General features: G+C 38.0%; 1 protein-coding gene across 1 annotated transcript in view; it reads left to right on the top strand.

Moving 5' to 3' along the window:
• LOC123942250 overlaps positions 1-19,953 on the top strand; it is a gene marked incomplete at its 5' end in the record, with an annotated part of 301,675 nt that extends 281,722 nt beyond the window's left edge. Inside the window, 2 exons of the mRNA XM_046006109.1 lie at positions 9,035-9,241; positions 19,816-19,953. Coding sequence (XP_045862065.1) covers positions 9,035-9,241; positions 19,816-19,953 — 345 coding nt within the window. The remainder of the gene's footprint in view (positions 1-9,034; positions 9,242-19,815) is intronic.
• Positions 19,954-23,789: the final 3,836 nt, after the last annotated feature.

Genomic DNA, 23,789 nt, shown 5'->3' with positions numbered 1-23,789 from the left:
ATTTGATGCTCCTTGTGAGGCAAGCTCTCTTCTTTTTTCTCACGAAGCTTATGTTTGTGTGTGGGAAGAGTGTAAATCTATAGTATGGTTGCTGGTAACACTTTTAGCAAATGATATGATGAAAATAAGGCATAGGGTTTGGCCAAGGGTGGAAAGGTTATTTCATACAGGGGGCAGTTAGAAGAGATGCCCTGATAAGGTGACATTTGAGTAGCATTTTTAAAGGAAGAGAATGAGTTGGTAGGTGTCTGGGAAAGATTCATGCGATAGTCATTGCAAAAGCTCATGTAGGAGCATGCTCAGTGTTTGGTAAATTCACTCTTACTGCTGCCAACTCTCTCTCCCAGATTTTCAGCCAATTTATACTACCTAACTAAGGTTTAGGGGGAAAAAATTGGTTAGGGTATAAAGAAATTATGATTTATATAGTTTTGTTCATTGTAGCTGATGCAAAAATATTTGAGCAACTACATTTTGGGAGTAATTTTTCCTAAATAGAAAATAAAACACTCACACATGCATACTTATACATAGAGACAACTCCTCCCTCCATCTTTTGCTTATCTTACACTTTGGTATTTTTCTGCCATTAGAGAAAATTAAAGTAAAGGTGTGGGATAAGAATCAAGAGATCAGCCACCAGGATGGTGGTGGGTACAGTGTTGGATGAATAATTTCCTGAAAGAGAGCTCACGGCACATCGAAGCAAAGATAGAAGTGTTGGTTGAATAAATATTTTAAAAAGAACAAGAAATCTTCATCCTTGCAGATACCTGAAGCTCATTTTATCAATGATTTAGTGGCTTCGTTGGATGGATGTGTTTAAGTAAATTCTAGCCGGGTCTATGGATCATAATGTCGGGCTGCTATCTAGAAAGGAAAAAAAAAATTATAGTCCAGTTTCTTTCTTTCTGGTAATTGGACTAAAACTGACTGTCTTAACTGAGTCAGTCCAATTATTTGCCTTCAGTTCTTTGGGACCAGAAACTAAAATATTAGATCACAGATAATTTCTTTTTCTTTCTTTTTTTTTTTTTTTTTTTTCTTTCTGGAATTCAGGGGAAGAAAAAGCCTCCTTTTAAATTTGATGATTTGAGTATATTCTTGAGTGCAATTCTTTGGCCATGGTTTATATGCAATCAGACCATAAAATTAAACATTTTTTTTTTTCTGTGTGTCTATAGAGAGTGGAGTATACGAATGGGAAAATACTGCTAACCACATCATCATGACTGCTTTCCATTTAAACAAACGCATTTTTCACCTGTGGGATTTATCTTCAAAGGCAGTGGGTGGCTGGAGCAAAGTTTTTTTGTTTTGTTTTGTTTTTCATTCCCTTTCTTCTTTCTGTCATCTTCTGAATCTCCTCTCAGCTCTTGAGCTCATGTTTTCCCTTTAGAGTCCTCTTTTCCCAGTGCTTCCCATGCACAGAAGTGGGGCGGTGGGGTTGCTCTATGCTTGTGCTTTCTTGGAAACAAATCTGTAGTTGCTCACCTATAGTTGTGTTGTGCTATTATTAATGTTTGCATACATATGTACAAGCAAAAGCCTGGGGAATACGGCTAAGACCTGTGGCTTTCTACTTGCATGAAATAACCTGTAACTTTTTCTTTCATTTACTTCTATTCCCAAGAGCTTCGAAAAATATCATAACCAGAAGTCAAGTTCTTTGTGGTTTCCTAGTGTGTTTCTTAAGAATTTTGCAGACGTGCTATGAAAAAAGTATATATTTCTGATAACAGATGCAAGATGTAAAATTTGGGGGTTCTTTTTTTTTTTTTTAAGATTTTATTTATTTATTTGACAGATAGAGATCACAAGTAGGGAGAGAGAGAGAGAGGAGAGGAGGAAGCAGGCTCCCTGCCAAGCGGAGAGCCCGATGCGGGGCTCGATCCCAGGACCCTGGGATCATGACCTGAGCGAAAGGCAGAGGCTTTAACCCACTGAGCCACCCAGGCGCCCCTTGGGGGTTCTTAAAATTAGAGATATTAACAATAGCAAAACTCACTATATAGTGTGTACACACCCACATACACAGATATATTATCTTTCCCAAATTGCATAATTTCTACCTAAATTAAGCACAGGTAATTTTGTTTAGAAGTATGGCTTCCTGACAATGCAACATAGTTTATTACCTTTCTCTAAATTGATTCAAATTTACTTAAGTGCTTGTTCTATACTCCTAATGGTTATGTTAAAGAAAGAAAAAACGAAGACATAATCATTTTAGTTACCTAATTTATTTGTAGGTAATCTTCTATTAATTTTTTGCTGTTCTATTTCAAAGCAACACATAAAAAGAAGAAATGTCCCAAATTGCATCTGCATGGAAATAAAAATGTCTCGGTAAAAATCGAAAACATTATCAAATATGTAGTCTATATTTCCCAAACTTCTGATATTATCTCAGGTTTTGGTGTTTAGGCCAAGGTCATAGGTTACGTTCTTGTGTGAGCCAAGTATGTCTTCATCCAAAAAGTGGAAACTATGGATGAGTCAAGGAACAATATCCATTTTATATTCGGGAAACCAAATCCACTCCTGCTATGTCTTTTCCATTCTGTGAACAGAAGTTGCCATCTTACTAGACCCAAATCTTTGAAATATTGACATTTTTAATTTTTTATTTATTTTTTATTTTTAAAGATTTTATTTATTTATTTGACAAAGAGAGACACACCGAGAGAGGGAACACAAGCAGGGGGAGTGGAGAGGGAGAAACAGGCTTCCTGAGGAGCAGGTAGCCTGATGTGGGGCTCAATCCTAGGACCTTCAGATCATGACCTGAGCTGAAGGCAGACGCTTAATGACTGAGCCAGCCAGGTGCCCCAACATTTTTTAATTTATACCCGGATATATAATATTGGGGAACTACAGACACAAGATTAACCATAGGTTTGCATTCAACGATTCTAAGGGAAGGCATTGCTTTCTAAGGCAAAATAAGCACTTTTGGGTAAGACACCTATTTTCCTGAGACCCAGTTGTTTGTAATGACACAAGTTCTCCCAAAGAAATGGTGAATAATATCACGATCATCGAGGCACAGCTTATTTGGAGTTCTAAGCTTTAAATACACAGGAGACCGAGTGGATTATCCAGTATGACCTAGTTTCCTGACCCTGGTTCCCTCTTGCTGACTTTCCACACTCGTAAATAGAGTGCAAATTCCAGCGAGGAAAAAAAAGAAATCCAACCAAGAGCTGGCCTTTTACAAATGTATCTGTGCAACAAATCTATGTACCACTGTGTAATTATAATAACATAAACAAATCCACTATAAGGACATTCACATCAGACCTAATTTCATGCTGAACTATTATAATGCAATTAACAGCCTCATAGTCCTGTTTTAATTAAGCTCTGTTGTGAAATATGCAGCATTTGAACCTGTTCCGGCCTGTTTTGTCTACCATTGAATTACTGCCCTTAACTTGTTTTTCTGCTGAACCATGAACTTCATTTAAGGATTATTGTTTGTGGGTTGAGCATTTTGTGGGTTCTTCTCAGCTTTTGTGCCTCCAGTTTAAGCTCTTCAAGTGTGTCCTATACGTGTAGTCTCTACTCACTTGTCTCACTAAATCTATTATCTCGCTCTGGGCTCACTTGGAAATGAAGGGACAGAGTTGATGGGTTTAACGAAAGAGGAAAGAGATTTCCAATGGCAGGAGAGTTCACTTGTGGAGTTACCTTCGGATTCCAAAGGGCATGGTAACCGTCTTCTGGCCTATCATTTTGCAGAAATACCAAGTGAACTCCAATTTTCCATGGATATTATCCCAACTACCAAATAGTTTAACCATTCCTCACTAGGAAATGGAAAACAAAGGCATCTAGAGAAAATGCAGTTTATAGAAAAAATCATATCCTGTTTCCTTCTTTTTATCCTTCACCGACCCTAGGCAAGAATGTCCAAGGTTGTCTGGTATTTGCCTTAACAAATCTTTCCCTTCCTCTCTCTGAATTGCCTTCGTGGCCTGAAATAAAATTAACTGAGAAATATTACATGGGAACAGTTATTAACGATCACAGGTCAGTTTGCCAAGAAGCTTGTTGCTCAACAGCTAGCTTTAAAGAAATAGAGCTAAACGTCAAGAGGGCACAGTTGCCGAGAATCACGTTCACCCACATAGATAACTCAGATGTGAGCCAAAGGACCTCAGAAAAATCGAATGGTGATTTCCTCATCACTCCTCACCTCTGTGTCCACCCTCTGATCTGCCTTTCTCGGATTTAGTTCCTGTTATAAAAATCCATGTTCTTCTTTTTTTTACCTTGCCCTACTTTCTTAACCCTAGGGAGGATTTTAAGAAGGTTTCAAAGCTAAGCATCCCCAATTGCTTCAGGCTGTCTTCGGTTGTAAGTCAGAATATAAAGCAATTACCCGTAGGGTAGGATGTGTTCATGGCCAATGGGAGAATGTTCAATATATCAGCAGGTAACCGAAAATATTCTCTTCTGTGTGAACATCTGGTTCAGATTCTTAACCATTTCTAGTGAGGTTTTATGGGTCTCTCTCCCTCCTTTCTGCTCTGCTCTGCCTTCTTTTCTATGAGGAGGTGTGTGCCCCAAATAATAGGGTTTCATTTGATCCACACGCTTGGTTGTTGATAGATATTCAATGAGGCTATATTAAGAACTGCTATCTAGAAATCCTGAAAATGACCCCAATTGCTTTTGTTTTACAAGCTTAGGGTCCAAAAGAGGGGAGGAAAACACACTCCAGTACTTTTTCCAGTTCATCTTCAATTCAAAGAACCTTGAGAAACTTCCATGGGCTATCATAGTCTTTTTTTTTTTTTTTTAAGATTTTATTTATTTATTTGACAGAGAGTGAGAGAGATCACAAGTAGGCAGAGAGGCAGGCAGAGAGAGGGAGAAACAGGCTTCCCGCTGAGCAGAGAGCCTGATGCGGGGCTCGATCCCAGGACCCTGAGACCATGACCTGAGCCGAAAGCAGAGGCTTAACCCACTGAGCCACCCAGGTGCCTCGGGCTATCGTAGTCTTAATGTCAGCAGAAATTGGGACGCTGCCTCTACTCCTGTTTGTTTCATGACATACTCCACAACACCCCTTTTGAGTCAAGAAGAGTGTTTACAACGTTCCCACCCTGACCAAGAATGGAAAAAAAAATCTTCCCTCAGCTTCTTCTAAAGGAGCACTTAACTGAAAGGGAAATTCAGCTTCCAGAATCATGTTTAGACACATCCCCATTCTGCAGACACACACTAACTCACAAAGATAATAGTGTCCTACGTGATCCAACATTTTACCCCCAGTGAAATCAGAAGTGCTTGGGCTTTAGAGTCAGTCCAACCTGAGTTCAAATATCAGAGCTGTCTGATGATTGTTGGGGTCTCAGGGGGCTACTACATTATACACCTCTTTTCCCCATCTGAACTATTTGAGAAAATTAAGGAAACACAGGAGCCAGTCCAAAGGCAATAAAAAATGTCAGCCTCATTACTGATAAAGCTGTTTGGAAGATATGGCTCTAGATCAGCTGCCAAGTGGGTTTGTTAATTCATCACCCCATAAGAAAGGAGAGTCGGCGCAGACGGAGCTGGAATGCAAGGTCTTGCTCAGAAGAGGCTGGTCTTGTGAGCACTAGACTATGGACAGGCAGAGAATATAGGTACTTCCTAGAGGCAGCTTGGATGGAAGAGAACGAGAGGGCAGAGCAAGGAGGCTTCTAGGATTTCTTGTTCTGCATTCACCAGAGAGGACAACGAGTAAAGTTGTGGAGAGGGGCCAGGAGTGTAGGGCTCTCTGAGGCGAAGGAATAAGAATGATCTCTTAGTAAATATGACCACATAACTGTGTGTCTGGACAAGTTGTTTCACATTTCTGAGCTTCAGTTTCCTAACCTATAAAATGGGAATAATATACCAACCTGGCAGACTGGCAACATTAAATTAAAAAAATATATATATATATTATATATTATATATATATATAGTGTGTGTGTGTGTGTGCGTGAGAGAGAGAGAGAGAGAGAGAGAGAGAGAGAGAGAGAATTGCCCACATTAAGACCTGCCACTAAATACTGCTGACTTTCTTTCAAGTCTACCTACCCCTTTCTTCCTAGACACTTAGATGAAAGATGTCTCTGGGCAGAAGGCAAGTTATGCTCTCTTCCCTAGGGCTAGAGATGGTAAAAAAGGAGAGGAAGAAGGAAGTGCATATCCAACTGGGTAAAAATTATTTAAAAAATCTACTCTGCACATTTTACTGCCCACAACGTCAAGGTCACTTACCTTTCGAAATGTGTTAACTTCTGAAGCCTGAGTTGCTGCTTTTCAGACAAATATGCACATCTTCACAGACATTTCAACAGACCCACGGTGTCTAGGGGAGAAACACAGGGGGGTTTTACTGCATTTCTCAGACCGAGAGGCTCTGATCTATCAGGGCTCCAATCTAACTCCTTTTTCACCAGTACTTCGTGCAATGAGCAGAGACAGGTGGGTCTCCGGGACATGGCATGCTTGTTCCCATCCCATTTATTTTATTCTGCTTTTCCTGAAGCTTAATCTTTTACATCCAGAGGTTGGGAAACATCAGTGAATGGGCTGCCTTTAAAGAAGAGAAGGAGAGACATATGTAATACCTGGCCTGGAGCTGTGTGCACGGGGTGGAGAGCTACGAGGCCTCGGTTCTAATCCCACACAGACTTCTGGAGGGGCCTGAAGAACAGCCTGTCATCACTCATTGCCTGATTTTACCTGGCGATGTGTGGTGTTGCTTCACATCCTTACCAGGCTACCACGCAGATGAAGAATTAATTATATACATTGATACATAGTTGCACAGTTGCTGCCACAGTTCTGCCATAGTTTCATGACTTTCTCCTTCATATATGTTCAATGAAGGGTTGCCCTCCTCAAACGTGCACTGCCTGCTCGCTCTCTGTAGCGCATTTCGGTGGGCTCACGGGTCCGTGGGGTCTCACGCTTGTTGTGACCTTTGAGGTGTTTCTTTGCTCACAGCTCATAACGACCTGGTGACCAAACTCTGATGAATCTACCTCAGGAAAAGAAATCATGCACTCTGTCTCCAATCTAACTGCCACTGCCCAAGCACCAGGCTCATCATCTGTCTTGGGCAGGATGAGCTCCAATCTCTCATCCTTCTGGTCTACCCTCCACCTTGCTTTCAGCTCTCTTACTCCAAAATACAAATCAAACGTCTCCTCTGCTCAGACCACCCCACTCCCCCTTTACAAATTGTGCTCAAAATAGCTTAGCACAGAAGGTGACAGTTTTGCAATCCCGAATGATGTTTCCAGCCTTGCATCCGGGTCTTCACGTCCCTGCTACATTCCAGTCCACTGGACCGTTCCTGGGCTCCGGAATGCCAGCTGTATTTGCATATCAGCGCCCTTAGGATTCCTGCTCCTTTGCCAGAAACATCTTTGGCATTTTTCATCTCTACTGCAATCCTGTGAAGGCCTTGAGACTCAACTCAAAGCTCATCTCCTTAGGAAGGTGCCTTCTGTGGACTCTCATCAAAGAGTTTTCCGTTAACTGTGTGCTGACTGTGAATTCCTTCAAGCCTGTTTCGATTTCCTCAGAAACCTAAGATAGAATGGATCCTCAGGAAACTTCTGTTTTTAATTGTAATAGACCTTGATCTTTCCTCTCATGCAGCCATTTCAAGACATTTACCAGTTCTTTACCTGTTCTTCCAGATTTCAATCTTGTCAAAAAAAAAAAAAAAAAGAATTGCCAGCTGGAATCTTGGGAGTTTATTGTTGATTATGGACTTGAAGCAAACAGCAACTGGCCAGAACTTTCTTTCATATTGTTAAAATCTTTTTGTCTTTCTGAGGGTTTAAAATATTTGTAAATCATCTTAGGAGGAGTTAACTTTGGAGCACATGTTTGATCTGGACTGTCTGCAACAACAGATAAAGGTTTTCTGCCTCAGAAAAAGCCAGTGAGGAAAGAAATCCATTGACTCCTTTCCTCTCTCTGATCCTGAAACTACTGGCATCTGCAGATATGGAAATTGGAAATTATAGGAAGCATCTATATAACTCAGTGGTTGTAGGCAATGTTAACAAAGATATCAGGAGACCAGAAGTTTTCTTGGCCACAAATAAATTTTAGAGTGCTCCAGTCTGATCTTCATCACTAATATTTTACTTTTTAAATATTTTATTTATTTATTTGAGAGAGTGAGTGAGAGAGAGAAAAGATGAGCAAAGGGAGAAGGAGAAGCAGACTCTCCCCATCCCAGCCCGCCATGTGGGGCTTGATCCCGGGGCTCTGAGGTTATGACCTGAGCCCAAAGGCAGAGACTTAACTGACTGAGTCACCCAGGCGCCCGTGCCCTACTTATATTTTAAACAAGCAATAAAACAGTGTCTTTTCCACTCACTCATAATTCAGTTAATATTAATGAAGACCCCACAGGTACATTGTATCAGAAAATGGAATTGTTACCCGAGAAATCCTGCTAGAAATAAAGTCCCGTAAGTATAAGAGTCGGGGACATTACGAAGGAAGAATAGTAGGTAAATGTATAAAGTATGCAAAAATCCTGCCCTGTGCACTTCAGCAAAATGTATCTTTAATTTATCTCGTCACTGTCTCGATGATGGCAGAGACTTAGCACTTAGCACAGTGAGAACAAGGAAAAAACGAGCAGGGATTTCTTTTGGATGAGAAAACAAACACCATTTGTAAGCATTTTTTTTTTTTTCATTTAATCAACATTGTCATTGTCACATCCTGCTTGATCTTCCTACTTTGGGTTAATACAGGAGCCAATTACAGCTTCATCTGTGTAGAATTAACTTTATGGAGCACACACGGGGGATTTGTCTATCTTCACCACTTAGATATATGTCATAAAAATATGCACGGAATGGAGTGCAGGCATTGCAGATGGCAGCGACTTCCAGATTTATTGTAAAATCATTTACAATTGGTTATGCTCTTACCAGAAGTTAATTAATTTTTTTTTCTCTTCTTTTCTGGGGCTGGGGGGCTTGTGGCGGGGGTGGGGGGGTTTATGTCTCACTAGGTGGCAGTGTATGATTATATCTGGAAAAACCATGGCGTCAAGTCCAGAATCTCCAGCTGTGACCTCCAACAGCAAAATGAAATGTCTGTGTCTGCACTTGGTCCAGGGGATATTACTTCTCGTGTATCTATATACACTGTTTATCCCAGTGGGTTCCAAGAGCTGTACCGCCATTTTCTGCGACTCCCCAATGGCGCCATTGTTGAGGTACGTTCATAGGAAAAGATTTTAATGCAAGTGCTGTGTGTGTTGTAGTGCATGAACGTGTATGTTTGTGTGTTTGTTTATACTTGATTTCAAAGGCTTCAAAATTACTTTGCAAGCGTATCATATGTTTCTAATACCATAATAGCCTTGAAGATATGTTTTAGTGTTTTCTAAAGAAATAAAAGTATTATGTAAGAAATAAATTGTTTCTGCAGACATATTTGAGGGAGAGAGACAGGAAACAAATCAAGTGAATTAATTCAGGATTCAGCCCATGAGAACTTTGATTCAGGTAGCGTTTGTAAATACCTGTAGATTGATGAAGAAGGGTTCTCAGGGTCCATAGACATACTTCAATGCCTCAGGAAAATATACAGTCCCTTGCTTAAATGATGTCACACAAAATGAGTGAGCTGGTGGCCGTTTCATACTTTTTCTATAAGAACAATCTTAAAAAATAAAGTCCCCATCCCTAAATCTTTAAAAATATTAAAGGAGCACTTAGCCAACATCTTCAGGCCGTGATTTTCCTTAAAAAGTCAAAGTCCTCAGGTGAGTTGAGTTTAGTTTAAAAAGTAATCTCTCACATTGCACCGTTTTCTTAAAATCCACATTTCATGGCATGGTGAAACCTGAGGGTCGGTCCTATTTGCACCAGCGCTGTTGAATTCTGAAGTCTGAAAGAATGTTTTTTCCCATTAGATGGTGGAAATAAAGTGTAGAGGAGGAGGAAAGTTTAGATACATTTCATGTCGGCTTCCCTGGTCATGTTGGCATGAAATCACTTAACAGGGGCACAATATTAATTGGTAAGAATCTGCAGAATACTTCACCCTTTCCCTACGGACTCTTACCATTGTATTTTTGTTATAAAATTCATAAAAATCTGTCCTCTTACAATTGCCTTGAATAGAACCTTGAGGAAATGTCAAGTGGCTTAGAGATCAGTGTTGCAACTAGGGAGCTTCTCTTTTCTATGATCCCAATCCCCTGACAGCATTTGGTTACTGGAGCGACTCACAGAGACACTCTACTGGGAAAAGCACAGACATGCCAGGCAAGATTCTCCATCACTTGACCTCCTCTCTCCCTTACTGAGGGGTGAAAGTGACAGGGCTGTGTATACTGCAGTAAAGCAACAGGTGGGGGGATTTTGACTGATGGAATTCTTTGAGGGTTTGGGTCAAGGGCTGCTATATGTACTTTGGCATATGATCCTTTTTAGGTTTCTGAAACCTTTGCTTTAAGAATCACCTTAAGGAACAAAACTGTCAGCTTAATTGTTTTTTTTTTGTTTTTTGATTTTTTGTTGTTGTTGTTGTTTGGTTTTTATTTTTGTTTTTAATTTGCACAGGCATGTGCTTATATATGTGTATGCACCATGCACTGAAAGACCTGAAGAAGCCAGGACACTGAGGATGTCTGTGCTTCTGCTACAACACATCTTACGGCAGCTTGCTGATCTTGACCTCTGAGTGGGAAGCCCTGGCATGAGGTGGCCTGTTCCCAGGAGCAGAGCCATCCCCAGGGCCCTCGGAGTCACTCACTTCTGCATTTGCTCAGAACCTTGCCTTACTCACTTCCCATACTCTCTGCTGACATTTTTATCTGTAAAACTGGGTTATGGAGACTTAAACCGCCTGCCTCATCGAGATTTGGGGCAGATTAATGGGATCACATCTGCAAAGTACTTTTAGTTCTTTTTATAAAAAAAATAAAAGGTGCAATAAAGATGACAAAGCATTATGGATCATGCAACATTAAATTCATTCAACTTGTAAACGTCTTTTTTTCCAAGTACTAATAGTAACATTAGGCTAAAAAATAAAATCACTTCTGGGAGGATTTAATGGTGAGGCAATCAGGCTCATGGGCCCCTCTGACCCTCTTGTCTGTGTATTCACCACCTTTGCCTCATGTGATGGTAATAATACAGTAATGGAAGTGGCCCTCGGCACTTCTGAACCTGTGCCCAATAGAGATTCTAGCAAATTCTAAACCAGCTTTCCCCCTTTTTGCAGACCCCAGCAAATGCCTGCACGACATCCTGCTTACTCGTGGGTCTGCAGTCTAGACATACTGACTGATTTCTTCATGCTTTATGTGACATGCTTTTTGCTCCATGAAATCTGTGTAACCCATTTCAAACAGACCTACCCCTTGCATCTTCTCTAACACTGATCTCCAGTATGAGATTTTGTCTAGCCTCTCTAAACATGTTGCTAGTGTGAAGTTCTGTCTCCTAGAGGACAGGTCTTCTAGGAACAAATTCTAGAGCAACTTGAAGATTAGACACATGTTCTTTCAGCCTCACGTCTGGCTACTCGACAATCATCCTAGTCTCCTCTCTATCTCTCCTACACTTACCAGGTACTTCCAGGTGTATTACTGACTTTTTGAACTATAAAACCTGAAACGGGAGGGTATTGGAGGCTGGTCTTGTCCTCTGCAACCTCAGTGACAAGTGAAATTAGTGTATTTCTTCCCCAAAGATGCATGCATTGACAAGAAATTTCAAATATCAACAACTAGGTAGACTATACTTTCCAGACAAAGATAAATCTATTTGACTTTTAAAATTATAGTTTATAAATAGTCTCCTACTTGGATTAAAGTTAACTTCTACCTTGGAGCTCCCTCTCTCTGTGCTAAGTACGTTATTGATGCTCGAGGAAATCTGTTAAATTGCATTGACTTTCTGGGTGCCAAATTGTTCTACGTGGTTGGTAATCTGGCACCGTGATATCCTTTCGATTAAGGATGGAGATTTCTCACAATTAATATTGTGCTGCTGTTAAGTGATTTCATGCCACCCTGACCAGGGAAACAGACGTGAAATGTATCACATTATGTGAATCGGGGGAATTAAACTTAGGAAATCACTTAGACCCACTTACAGACACCTGTGAGATCCAAGCCACATTTTGAATAGATATTCTGACATGGGAAGAAACAGGTTGCTGTGTCTAAGCTTAATTTATTCACAAATTAGATGTGGCAAACCCATAAAACAAAAATGGATGAAATTTTGCTTCAGCCTTATAGCCCGAAGACTACTCTCAAAGGTTTTATGGTCGTTTTTAAATAGGATATCCTGTTGCATTTAACACAGCTCTAACCTGTGACAAGAGTGATCTTGAAGTCTCTCCTTACCCTGGTATGAAATATAGGTCATATATTAACCTTTTTTTGGTCTCAATAAAGCCCTACTGATTTCGGTATGAACAAATTATCTTCAAGGTTTTATTTTTATGGAAAGCCATGTTTTTGGAACAGAATGAGTTCTACTCTCAAGAAGTCAGATTTTGTGAGTCTGATACAGAAGTCATAGTAAAAAGGATCTTTCCTATTGATTTGTGTTTGCCTTTTTTTTTTTTTTCCTCATCCAGGCCTGTCACCCTTGATGACATAGCCCTTACTGTGTTCTGCATATTTTGCTTTAAAATGTAAGGTCCTGGGGCACTGAGTTGGCTCAGTTGATTAAGCATCTACCTTTGGCTCAGGTCATGATCCCAGAGTCCTGGGATCGAGCTCTACTTTGGGTTCCCTGCTCGGGGGGAGCCCGCTCCTTCCTTCCACGTGTGCTTTCTCTCGCACACGGTCTTTCTCTCGCTTTCTCTCTCTCTCAAATAAATAAAGAAAGAAAGAAAAAAAATGAGGTCCCCTCCATACTTGTCAAGATCATCATTGGTCTGTCTGGCCATGAGCACGTTTCTTTAATTCTATTTTTATCAGCCCCATCTGAGCTCAGTGTTGCCATAGACTCTCAGAGAGCAATGCTTCATCTCTGCTCAATAGGTAGGCAGGATATCGTGTGTGTGTGTGTGTGTGTGTGTGTGTGTGTGTATTTTTTTCCCCTGAACAAAGTTACTTTAAAGTTTTTAGTGCTACAAAACCTAGAAACCCAGGCAAGACTAGAGCAGATTCATCAAGTCACAAATAAGCTTACCAATCCCAGGGTATCTGTCGCAATTAAGAAAGTCCTTGGAGCATTGGTTGGGGTGGAATGGGAAAAGGGTTTTTTGTCATTAGAGGCAGTGTCGCCCGGTGGTCTGAGCAGAGAAGTGGGAGTCAGGAACTCAGCGATCTCACAGAGGCTCTGTGAGACCCAGATGAGCGGCTTCAGGCAAGTCTCTGGGCCTCCAGAGGACGGGCTCACCTACTTTGAATCTCCCGTCTGAAGAGCTCCTTACCCAGGGCCAGAAGATACACAGCAGGAAGCCTCATTCCTTGTCTGCAAAATGAGAATATTAATACTTGCCTAAATAACACATTAACCAATTAGTGATTGTTAAGTGCTCTGCTGATAGAAAGCAGCAGGAGAAGACAGACAAAAACGAAAAATGGAAACACAGTTTTGTTATTAGATGGGTTTTACTCGGCTCTGGGCTTTTCTTCCGCTCACAGAATGGAGGGACCTCACAGTGCGAAGAGCAGGTGTTGAGAGAGTGGACCTCACCTTTTTTGGTCTCAGTGAGAAGACAGCAGATGTAGCTGAATGTCCCCCGCCAATCTACAGGACACATGGAATAAACTGAGTTGGGGGGAAACTACATTTGGTCCATGAGTCAGTGAGTTGCAGAACATCAGACAAATGACAGAGACTTTCCAGTTTTAACTCCTGTATTTTTGTACCTTTCTGGAAGACTCTTCCGTGAATTTCAAAATTCCTCCATTCATCTACTACAAGGACCAATCGGCAGTGTGTGTGTGAGAGAGAAATGTATGCACTGATGTGGAAGAAAAATCAAGAGAAAAGTAAAGGAAATTGGGGCTCTCTGGAATATATTCATGAAATGTATAAATTGTTGATGATAGCTTTCATTTTCCGGGGAGGATTTCTTCCATCCAAGTTTTTCTTTTGTTGAAAGACATTGCATATGGGAAAGAAAAAAAAATTCGTGTTTTTTTTTTATTGTATGGATTTACCTAAAGAAGATACTAAAATTAATTTACTCATGTGAATGGGAGAAAGTCATATTTTTATTCCTTAAATTTCGACCACTTTAAGGAATAAAAATATGATTTTCTCCCACTTTACATTTCTAGCACAACACCTATGTAAAAAGATGCAGTGAGTCCTTTGGACACATTTACTTATGTGACAATATGGGAAATACATATTAAAATGAAATAGTAATAGCAACAGTTATGACTTTGCATAAAATATTGTTAAAAATTTCAAGTGCATTAATGTCTTTTATTTCTGATGTTCAAATTCAAACTTAACAGTTACCACTTCTTTTAATTTTTTTAAAGATAGGGTCTTGATACTATTTTGCCTTTTTCTTTCGCTACGAATGATTGGCTATTTTAATAAACTGTAGAGGGTCATCATTTTGTCTATCTAAAACTTAGGCCCTATTATAAGAAATATTTTAAAAAAGAATCAGAATACAAGAGCAAAGAGGAACTCAATGATAAGACTAGTATTAGAATATAATGTCACTTATAAGACACTTTCCTGTCCTACTACCATAGAAGTCTTACATAGGCAAATTTACTAATCTTTTAAATATATATTGAAAATTCATATAATTCATATAAGTTCATAAAATTCTATATATCAATTATGTTACTTGAAAAGTTATGTGACAAAATTATTATTCCCATATGTATATGTCAAAATAAATGATTTTATTTGTCCATAATAATTAGGTCAGTATAACTTGTTATGAGATGTTTTGCTTTTCACAAAACTAAGCTAGACAATTCTTCCCTCAAGTTTAACTCATCATATAAAAATACATGTATAGGGGCACCTGGGTGGCTCAGTGGGTTAAAGCCTCTGCCTTCGGCTCAGGTCATGATCCCAGGGTCCTGGGATCGAGCCCCGCATCGGGCTCTCTGCTCAGCGGGGTCCTGCTTCCCCTTCTCTCTCTGCCTGCCTCTCTGCCCACTTGTGATCTCTCTCTCTGTCAAATAAATAAATAATTAATCTTAAAAAAATACATGTATATATGTTATTATATCATATATAATGTATGTGTATATACATACACACACATATATAAATACATGTGTACATACATATATATATAAACTGTAAGATGGAAAATAACAATTTTTTCAAAATTAGCATCCTATAATTATTAGATAAATATAGCAGATTTCAGCTACATTTTCAGGAATGTGTAAGAAACTTATAAGAAACTATTTCAATGACATGGTCGAATATTAACTTTTAGTGACTAAATTAATGTTAGTACAACTATGTTTGGTTTCTGTAGAAAATCATGAAGAATTATTTTGTTTCTACTTATTGTATATTGAGATATGACATTTAGAGACATTTTAGAGAATCTATAGGTCTCTTCTGAAACCACCACACTAGCCCTATCTTATAAAATATTAAATTTTCCTGTACTTTATTTATACTGATAAATAATTTGAGACAATCATGCACTAATAATCTCTGGTTTTTATAGACCTCATGTTTTTTTTATTTGTGTATATAAGAAAAAGAATGATCAGATACCACTTTTTTTTTTTTAGATTTTATTTATTTGCTTGACAGAGAGAGATGAGAAGTAGGGAGAAAGGCAGGCAGAGAGAGAGCAGGCTCCTCGCTTTGCAGAAAGCCCGATATGGGGTTCGATCCCAGGACCCTGAGATCATGACCTGAGTCAAAGGCAGAGGCTTAACCCACTGAGCCACCCAGGTGCCCCCAGATACTATTTTTGAAAACACACATAAAATTATTTTCAGCATTTTAGATTTTCTTTGAGTCTTCAAACAATTAGACCTTATGAAAGCTGCAAAAAAGATTTATTACATTATTATATTCAAACATCTATCAGAAATAATACATTCACATCTGACATATCAGAGAAAACTACTTCCCAGGATTTTAAGTCATAGGAAATGTTTTAAAACATATATTAAGCATAAAGAAGCAGTGTTAAAAATAGGCTTTAACCTATTAACTAAATGCATTGCTTAAATGTCTAACACAAACATTATAGAGGGGAAGAATTAAATCTTTATTGCACAGTTGATAAAGACGGAATATTTTACCTTTAATAAAAATTTATTTACTTTTACTTCTGAATATTTTTCTCCCCTATTCCATTGGATTTTAGAAACCAGATCTTGAAGGGTGAAATGAGAAATGTGAAAAATATGCTTCTCTGTATTTATTAGTCTTAAGTTACAGTAAATTTGGAAAATTTTGAATTTTTGTATAAAAAATATGTTTTAAATCCATGCAAATAAAAAGTCAGTGCTTGAGAGAAGCATTTTCAGAATATGCCATGATACTATTAATCAGTGATTTTTATCTTGACTCCATTTGATAAGGCTAATACTCACTTCCTAAAAGTCCAAGGTAATTTACTCATGAAAAAAGTCAACATAATTATTTTTACTTATATCTATATGCAGAAATATCATGAAAATATTTTGGTGCATTTTGTAACTGTATCCTTTAACCTAAGAACAATCTTCAAATGTGCTGATTCTTTACCTCTAAGAATGCATGGATATAGAAGTATTATGGTTTCTTCTATATGGTTCATGGAGCAAATTCTCCTGTAATTCCCTGAAGCAATTATTTAATGGTAATATGCTAAAACAATGTAAAAAACCAGTTCATAGTGTCAGTTATTTTTACATATTTGTACCCAATAAATTATTTTTAATCCCACATTTTCCAAACACTGATATAAAATCATATAAGCTTATTTATGTGCAAAATCACATATAGTATGCTGAATGACACTTAAAAGAAATGAAACAGTAACAGTAGCTTATTTTCTGAAGCAATTTTGACACTAATGCTAAATTACAACTTGGAAATATCTAGCATTTTTACCTTTATGAGAAAAGGCTTTTTACATATTTAACATAATTCCAGGGAAAATAAACTGGAATTATGTATAAAGGTATGTACACTGTAACCAAAGGGCATTTATATTCCCCTGTAGAATACTTACAATGATTTTATTGCCATTTTGTGTCATTTTCTAAAGGATATAAAATACAGCCAGTAAACAAACTAGACTTTAGATTTAAGGTGACACCTGCTCCTTCAGAAGCAATATTCAGATATTTAATCTAAGAACATCGACTATTTTACAACCAAGTAAAGTATACTTTTGCAAAAATAAAAGGACTGTTTGCTTTGGCTTGCAATTTTCACAGCTGTGATGACCCACAGGGTCACCGTAACCAGCGCCCCATCGTCACTAAATCCCACAGAATAAATCCCACTGTCAGCCCTTATTTAACTGCTTGAGGAAATTCACATCAACACTCTACTTCTTTAAAATGCAAAATACCCTTTCTCTATAACAATGGTGATTCAATCCATTACTTACATAGAGTGTCGTATCATTTCTGGTCCTATTTTTGAAGTCAATGGTTGTAATAGAATTTTAAGAGACTCTTTATCCCTAGTTCAGATTGCTATACTTTAGGTGTAGCGATCTGAATTCCACTGAGAAAAAACAGAAAATTCTATTTCATCACAGAACCATAATGGGTGTAACTAAGCCTCCCAATATTGTTGTGTTGCTGTGGTCAGTGAATTAGTGCTATGCATACATGGGTTTTGTGGTAAGGGGATAAATTAAATCAAAATCTAACTGAAATGCCATACCTGATTTATCATTCTTCATCTTCCTTACCGTATCTATGATAGGCTTTGTGGAATTCTTGTGAATGGAGGTATACTACTGAATAAGGAGAAGTCCCAATAATTCATCTCTTAGAAGACAAAGTGATGATTGAGGTTGTTTCTCCGAATCTAATTCCCAACCACAAAGAAAAGATTGTAAATTGACAGGAAACTTAAGGGAAAGTGACTTTGTTGTTCTGTTATTCCTAATTCTGGTAGAGGCTGAGTGCCACCCAATCTGATATTAGGAATGAAGATTTCAGAAGTTCTGAGAAACAACAGGCATGATCCAGAGTATGGAAGATCTAAAAGGGAACATATCTCAAGAGACATGGAAAAAGCTCTCATATAGTGCTTCTGACTTATATGTTTAGATAGTTTTGAAAAGAAAGAAAATCTGGCATCTAAATAGGTGCTGTTATGTCACAAATTATTTCCCAAGAAATTCAGGTTTTTAAAGATCATATACAAAAAAAGTAGAAAGAAAGATATATAATAAAGAATAAATATATGAGATGGTAAGGAAGAGTGACAAAGAAGCAAATGCTGGGAAAGGACCACAAAATTTTAGGGAAAGTAGACTCTTAGAAGGTCTATAAGAAAGATTCAACAAGACAGAAAAAAATCAAGGTGTTCAAAGATATCTATTTTTCTTAACTGATGTAGTTGTATACGTCAAACATCTAACTATTTCTGCTCAATCACAAAAGGTATTTATTAAGTCACTTAAATGGGAATTAAAACAGATATTCTAATGGGATGGCTGAATTCAGGAGTTTAAAGGATGTTATCAAATGTCTCTCTTCTCTCTTTCCCTTATTTTCATTTACGTTGGCTTCATGCTTGAAATGTCTTTTTCAGATGGTGGCATAGCTCAAGGTTTTTATCATTGCAAGGACTTGTTATCTTGGAAGGAAATTTTAATCCATGGTACCCATTTATTTGTCCATTTCTGGAAAAAGTCTTTCTGATTAGCTTACTATATGATTTCTAGCCCGATTAGGAGATGGAACTACTTTCTAGTAGTTCTAGAAAGAAAAAAAAGGGGTGGGGGGACCTCCTGTAACCAAAGGAGGAACTTGTCAAATAAGCAGATGTCCTCTTTGCGATCCAGAGAAATGCATTCATTCAGCCAATGTGGATCTAGACATGCCTCCCTGCCTTTTTAACCAGGACAGCCTTCAGTTCAAGGGCCATAAGTTCTAGGGAAAACAGTCATTCAGCAGAATGCTTGGAAATGCTAGATACCTTCAAGATGTAGGAGAGACATATGAAGTCAGTGAAATTGATGAGTATTATAAACAACCCAGGAATAAACCCAAACTGTGTGTGACAAGTGAAACACAATGTTGGCATGCTTGCTAGTTGTGTTCAAAGATAATTAGCCTTGTATATACAAAAAGTTTCTCTAGGGACAATGAGTTCCTACTAAAAGGAATGCTGTCCTGTATCTTCCCCCATATGAAAACAGTTTTGTTTTTGATCCATTTCATCACACAATAGTTATTAAAGGAAAAAAAAAAAGGAAAGAAAGAATGAAAGAAAGAAAGAAAAAGAGAAAAGCCAAAAAGAAAAAAAGAAAAGAAAATCCCAGTCTTATATTTGATTTTGACATTTTTGGTTTCCATAGAATTAGGGCAATTCACTCTCCAGATATATTTTAATTGCTGATTATGACCCCGTGTTCTGTATTAGTAAATGCTGTGCAGATTTTAAGTTATATTTTTGGTGTGTTACACAATGCCTACTGAAGTCAGAAGTGAAACCGAACCATAAACCTAAATTGTAATCTGTTAAACTGTGGAGTTAGGTTAACTATAGGGCATTTCGGGGGATTTCCAAGCTGTGATCTTGGGGGGAGGGGGTAAGGAAAAAGTCACGGCATTTGTTCATTCCACCTAAATATTTCTTTGAAATATGGTAGGTTAATACGTGCCATTTTATCGCCACTTTTCAGGTGTTTGGTGATATCAGTGGCCTAAGGTTTATCCCCACTGAAGTAGTCACAGCGATTCAGGAGCATATCAGTGAACTGGATGATACACCAGAAGACTCCTTTGATATTAAATCAGGAGAAATGAAAAGAATCCATTAAAATAAAAAGGTAGTCTTTTCTACTGATTAAATATTTAACTGGGTTGTATGTGACTGTATCTTTCTTTCCTCTCTCCCTCCCACCCGCTTGTTTGCTTGCTTACTTTCTTTCTTTCTTGATTTTTATTTGTTTTTTTGACAGAGATAATGAAAGAGAGAGCCCAAGCAGTGGGAGCGGCAGGCAGAGGAAGAGAGAGAAGCTGGGCAGGGAGCTGATGTGGGGCTCCATTGATACCAGGAAGGGGAAATCATGACCTGTGCAGGAGACAGGTGCTTAACCAACTGAGCCTCCCAGGTGCCCCCATTTTTTTTTTTTTTCTTAAAGCTCCACAGTGGTGTGCAAGTCATGTGAGCGTAGTACAACTTTCTCTTTCATCTACAGTCTTATAGTATGTACTTTATCAGAAGTCAATAGCCACTATTGGAAACAACTGTGGAAGTCATAATCATCCCAATTATGTTTTTCAGAGAGCACAGAATCCTGTCAATCTTTGTTAGTCTAGAATGATACTTGGCTATGGTGGAATTTAGAGTGGTAGGATACCATTTTTCACTTTCATTTATAAGTGATGCTCTTTCATTTGGAGGGAATAAAGGAAACGGCCAGAGCATAATAGAACCAACTCTAAATAAATCTCTTTTCCTTTTTATTTAGCTGAAAACTTTCACATTTTTTTAAAGAAAGAACTTCAAGAAAAAAAAGGAAAAATTAAATAATAAAAAGGAAGATCCCATAAATGAGTTGGCTAGTGTTCTAAGATAACAACAACCAGCCCACAAATGCCTGGGTCAGATACAGGCTCCCTGTGTATACATCAACTCTTTCTAAATGGGCCAAATTAGCGTACTTCCCTTTTCAGTTCTTATGTTATCCCTTTTCTTTTTTACTCCCTTGCTTTTCTGTCTTTCATCAGATGTTTGGAATATGATTTATGATCACAAATGGACAATGAACCATTAGAGGGTAGATGGGTCCAAAAAAGTCCTGCATCATGGAGAATCCTTTGTCTCATTACCAAACAACAAACACAGTGGATGGCTAGGACCTCTGGCCTTTCTCTGCACCTTTCATGAAGGGTGTGCAGATATTTAAAATCCACTTCTCTCAAACAGAAAGCTCTAGTAGGGTAAAATTTGATTCTTCTAATTAGGAAACATGAACTCATCTGATCCTGGTGATTTTCCATTCTGGGCTTTAACCATTGTCTGATTATAATGGTATCGTCAGTCTCACATAAGATGATTGCACTGAGAATTACATTAGGTGTTTGCTCTCTTGACCAAAATTAGCATATTCATATACTGTCTATATTTTTCATCCTGTGTAACTATTACTGAAGGCAGATCAACACACAGTAATATCCCTGTCAACAGAACTCAACCTTACAGAAATGAATAAATCCATCAGACACCTTTTAATAGCTTAAATTAACATATATGCCCACTTCAGGCAGTTCAACTCTTCTTTCAAGATGAGATTTGTGAGGCACCTGGGTGGCTCAGTTGTTAAGCATCTGCCTTCAGCTCAGGTCATGATCCCAGGGTCCTGGGGATTGAGCCCCATTCTGTGGGGCTCCCTGCTCAGTGAGGAGTCTGCTTCTCTCTTTCCTCTCTGTTTCTGCTCTCTCACTATCTCTATCTCTCTCTCTCTCTCTCAAATAAATATGTGAAATCTTAAAAAAAAAAAAAAAGATGAGACTTGAACGTCATTATCATTGATTTTTTTCTGTATTCACCTCCATTCTTGCAAGTATAATTGGTTACAGTTTCGATTACCAGGAATTTACTTCCGCTTTCCCTTAAGGATTTTGTATTCCAATTACATACTTCTGCCTTCCCCATTTCAACATGGAGAATCTGTGGATAGAGAATTTCTCGAATGTATCTTCCTACTGACAGAACTTAGAAAAATGTTGGGTACATTCAGGGGCTAATAAATATTTCCTGTTGAAAAGATTATGTGAAAGAGAGTAGGGGTGGGGTGGTGATAAAGTCGGGTCTGGGGCGCCTGGGTGGCTCATTGGGTTAAGCCTCTGCCTTCAGTGGAGGTCATGATCTCAGGGTTCTGGGATCGAGTCCAGCATCGGGCTCTCTGCTTGGCAGGGAGCCTGCTTCTTCCTCTCTCTCTGCCTGCCTCTCTGCCTACTTGTGATCTCTGTCTGTCAAATAAATAAATAAAATCTTAAAAAAAATAAAGTCAGGTCTTCATGGTGTTCTTATTTATAGTACAAAAAAGGTCAGAAAAAGAAGGGGGGGCAATGCAGTAAAACCAATTCTATGAAAGACTTGTATCAGTACAAAATACACTGAGGAGGAATAGATGTATATTTGTGTCTTAAGCTATGTTTCATTAGACCCTTCACTCAAGATGATAACTCAAGTATTGTTGAACAAACAACATGGTCATTTTTTTTTTTACTGAGTTGTCATTCACTTAACTGAATTAATAAAAATGCCTACTGAGTTTTTAAATCTGCCACTTTTATTTATGCTCCCTTCACTAAAACTTAAGCTTTATGAGGGCAGGAATCACCGTTTCCTTTATTTAGTGTTGCTCTCCCCAGTCCTTAACACTGACTTTGAGCTATTAAGTGCTCAGTCATTTTTTGTTACATGAAAGAGTAAAGCCATAGGTCAGGTCTCACTAACTTTATACTTAATGTACAGTGTAACAGCAAACTGAACCAACAGTGCAGAGAATAGCAACAACAACACAAAACACTGTTCTTTGTTGTGTGTTTCCTTTAGGAATTGGTGGCCCCAGTGGAAGGACTAGTATAATAAGAAAAGCATTATTTTCTGGCTCCTGAAGGAAGCCCACGGCCGCAGCATATTTCGTAATCCAAGGAGTCTCTGACTACATTATTGCATCACACGTTGCTCAGTGTTTTAAAATGGAAGTCTGTAGTGCTTTGTTGCCTCGTTGCTTTATATTTGTTTTCCTGCCGTGAACTTAACTTACTGAGCATTAAGCATTAAGTAATAGATTCAATACATGAGTCATGCTAACACCTTTATAACATGATGTGTGTATCTGTATGTTTGCTGGGTGGAGAGTGACAAACATGTTTTTTCAAGAGTTCTCTCTTCTCGTTGAATATGCATGGGCTCTGTGCTGTAATTCAGTCCAACACTGAAAGAAGTATTTGGCACTATCTTACCTCTGAATTAAATGTTGCATTTGCATTGTCATTGAGATAACCTTTTTAATTTAGCGTTTTTGTTTTGTTTTGTTTTGTTTTTGGATGTACATGTGTGGTTAGGTTCTTAATAGAAAAATAAAAAAAAAAAGAAAAAAATGAACTTTTTATTCTTTTTTTTTTTGAACTTTTTATTCTTATAATCAATTCTTTTCATCTTCTTTGGCCCTTTATGAACTGAAGGTAAGAAGTCCATGGATAATGAGAGATAGAAAGGTCATTATAAATAGATGGTTTATAAAACAGAGTTCTAACATGTGGGATCCTGGTATAATAGGCACCTTAACAGTGTACACATTTTTATATGCAGTTCAAAATATTACGTTAAAATTCAAGATAAAATTCAAGGGGACTGTGATATATAAACATAAATATATATCCTAGATACATATATATGTAGCACAGATATATATCTCTTTATGAATCCAGTCATCAGTTTTCCTTAGTATATTGAGAATAATTTATAATGCTCATTATTATTTTTTAAGAATCTGTTAGTGAAACAAGCTTTGCATTATCTATAAACCCACGAATGATTGTTTAATAATTTCATTGGTAACTTTATTTCTAAGATTATAGTTACTAATTGATGTGTGTCATTCACACTGACATTTTCTTACATAGAGAAATAATACAT

This window comes from Meles meles, chromosome 5 (genome assembly GCF_922984935.1).
Source record: "Meles meles chromosome 5, mMelMel3.1 paternal haplotype, whole genome shotgun sequence".
Lineage (NCBI taxonomy): Eukaryota > Metazoa > Chordata > Mammalia > Carnivora > Mustelidae > Meles > Meles meles.
This window is presented reverse-complemented; position numbering and strand designations above follow the sequence as displayed.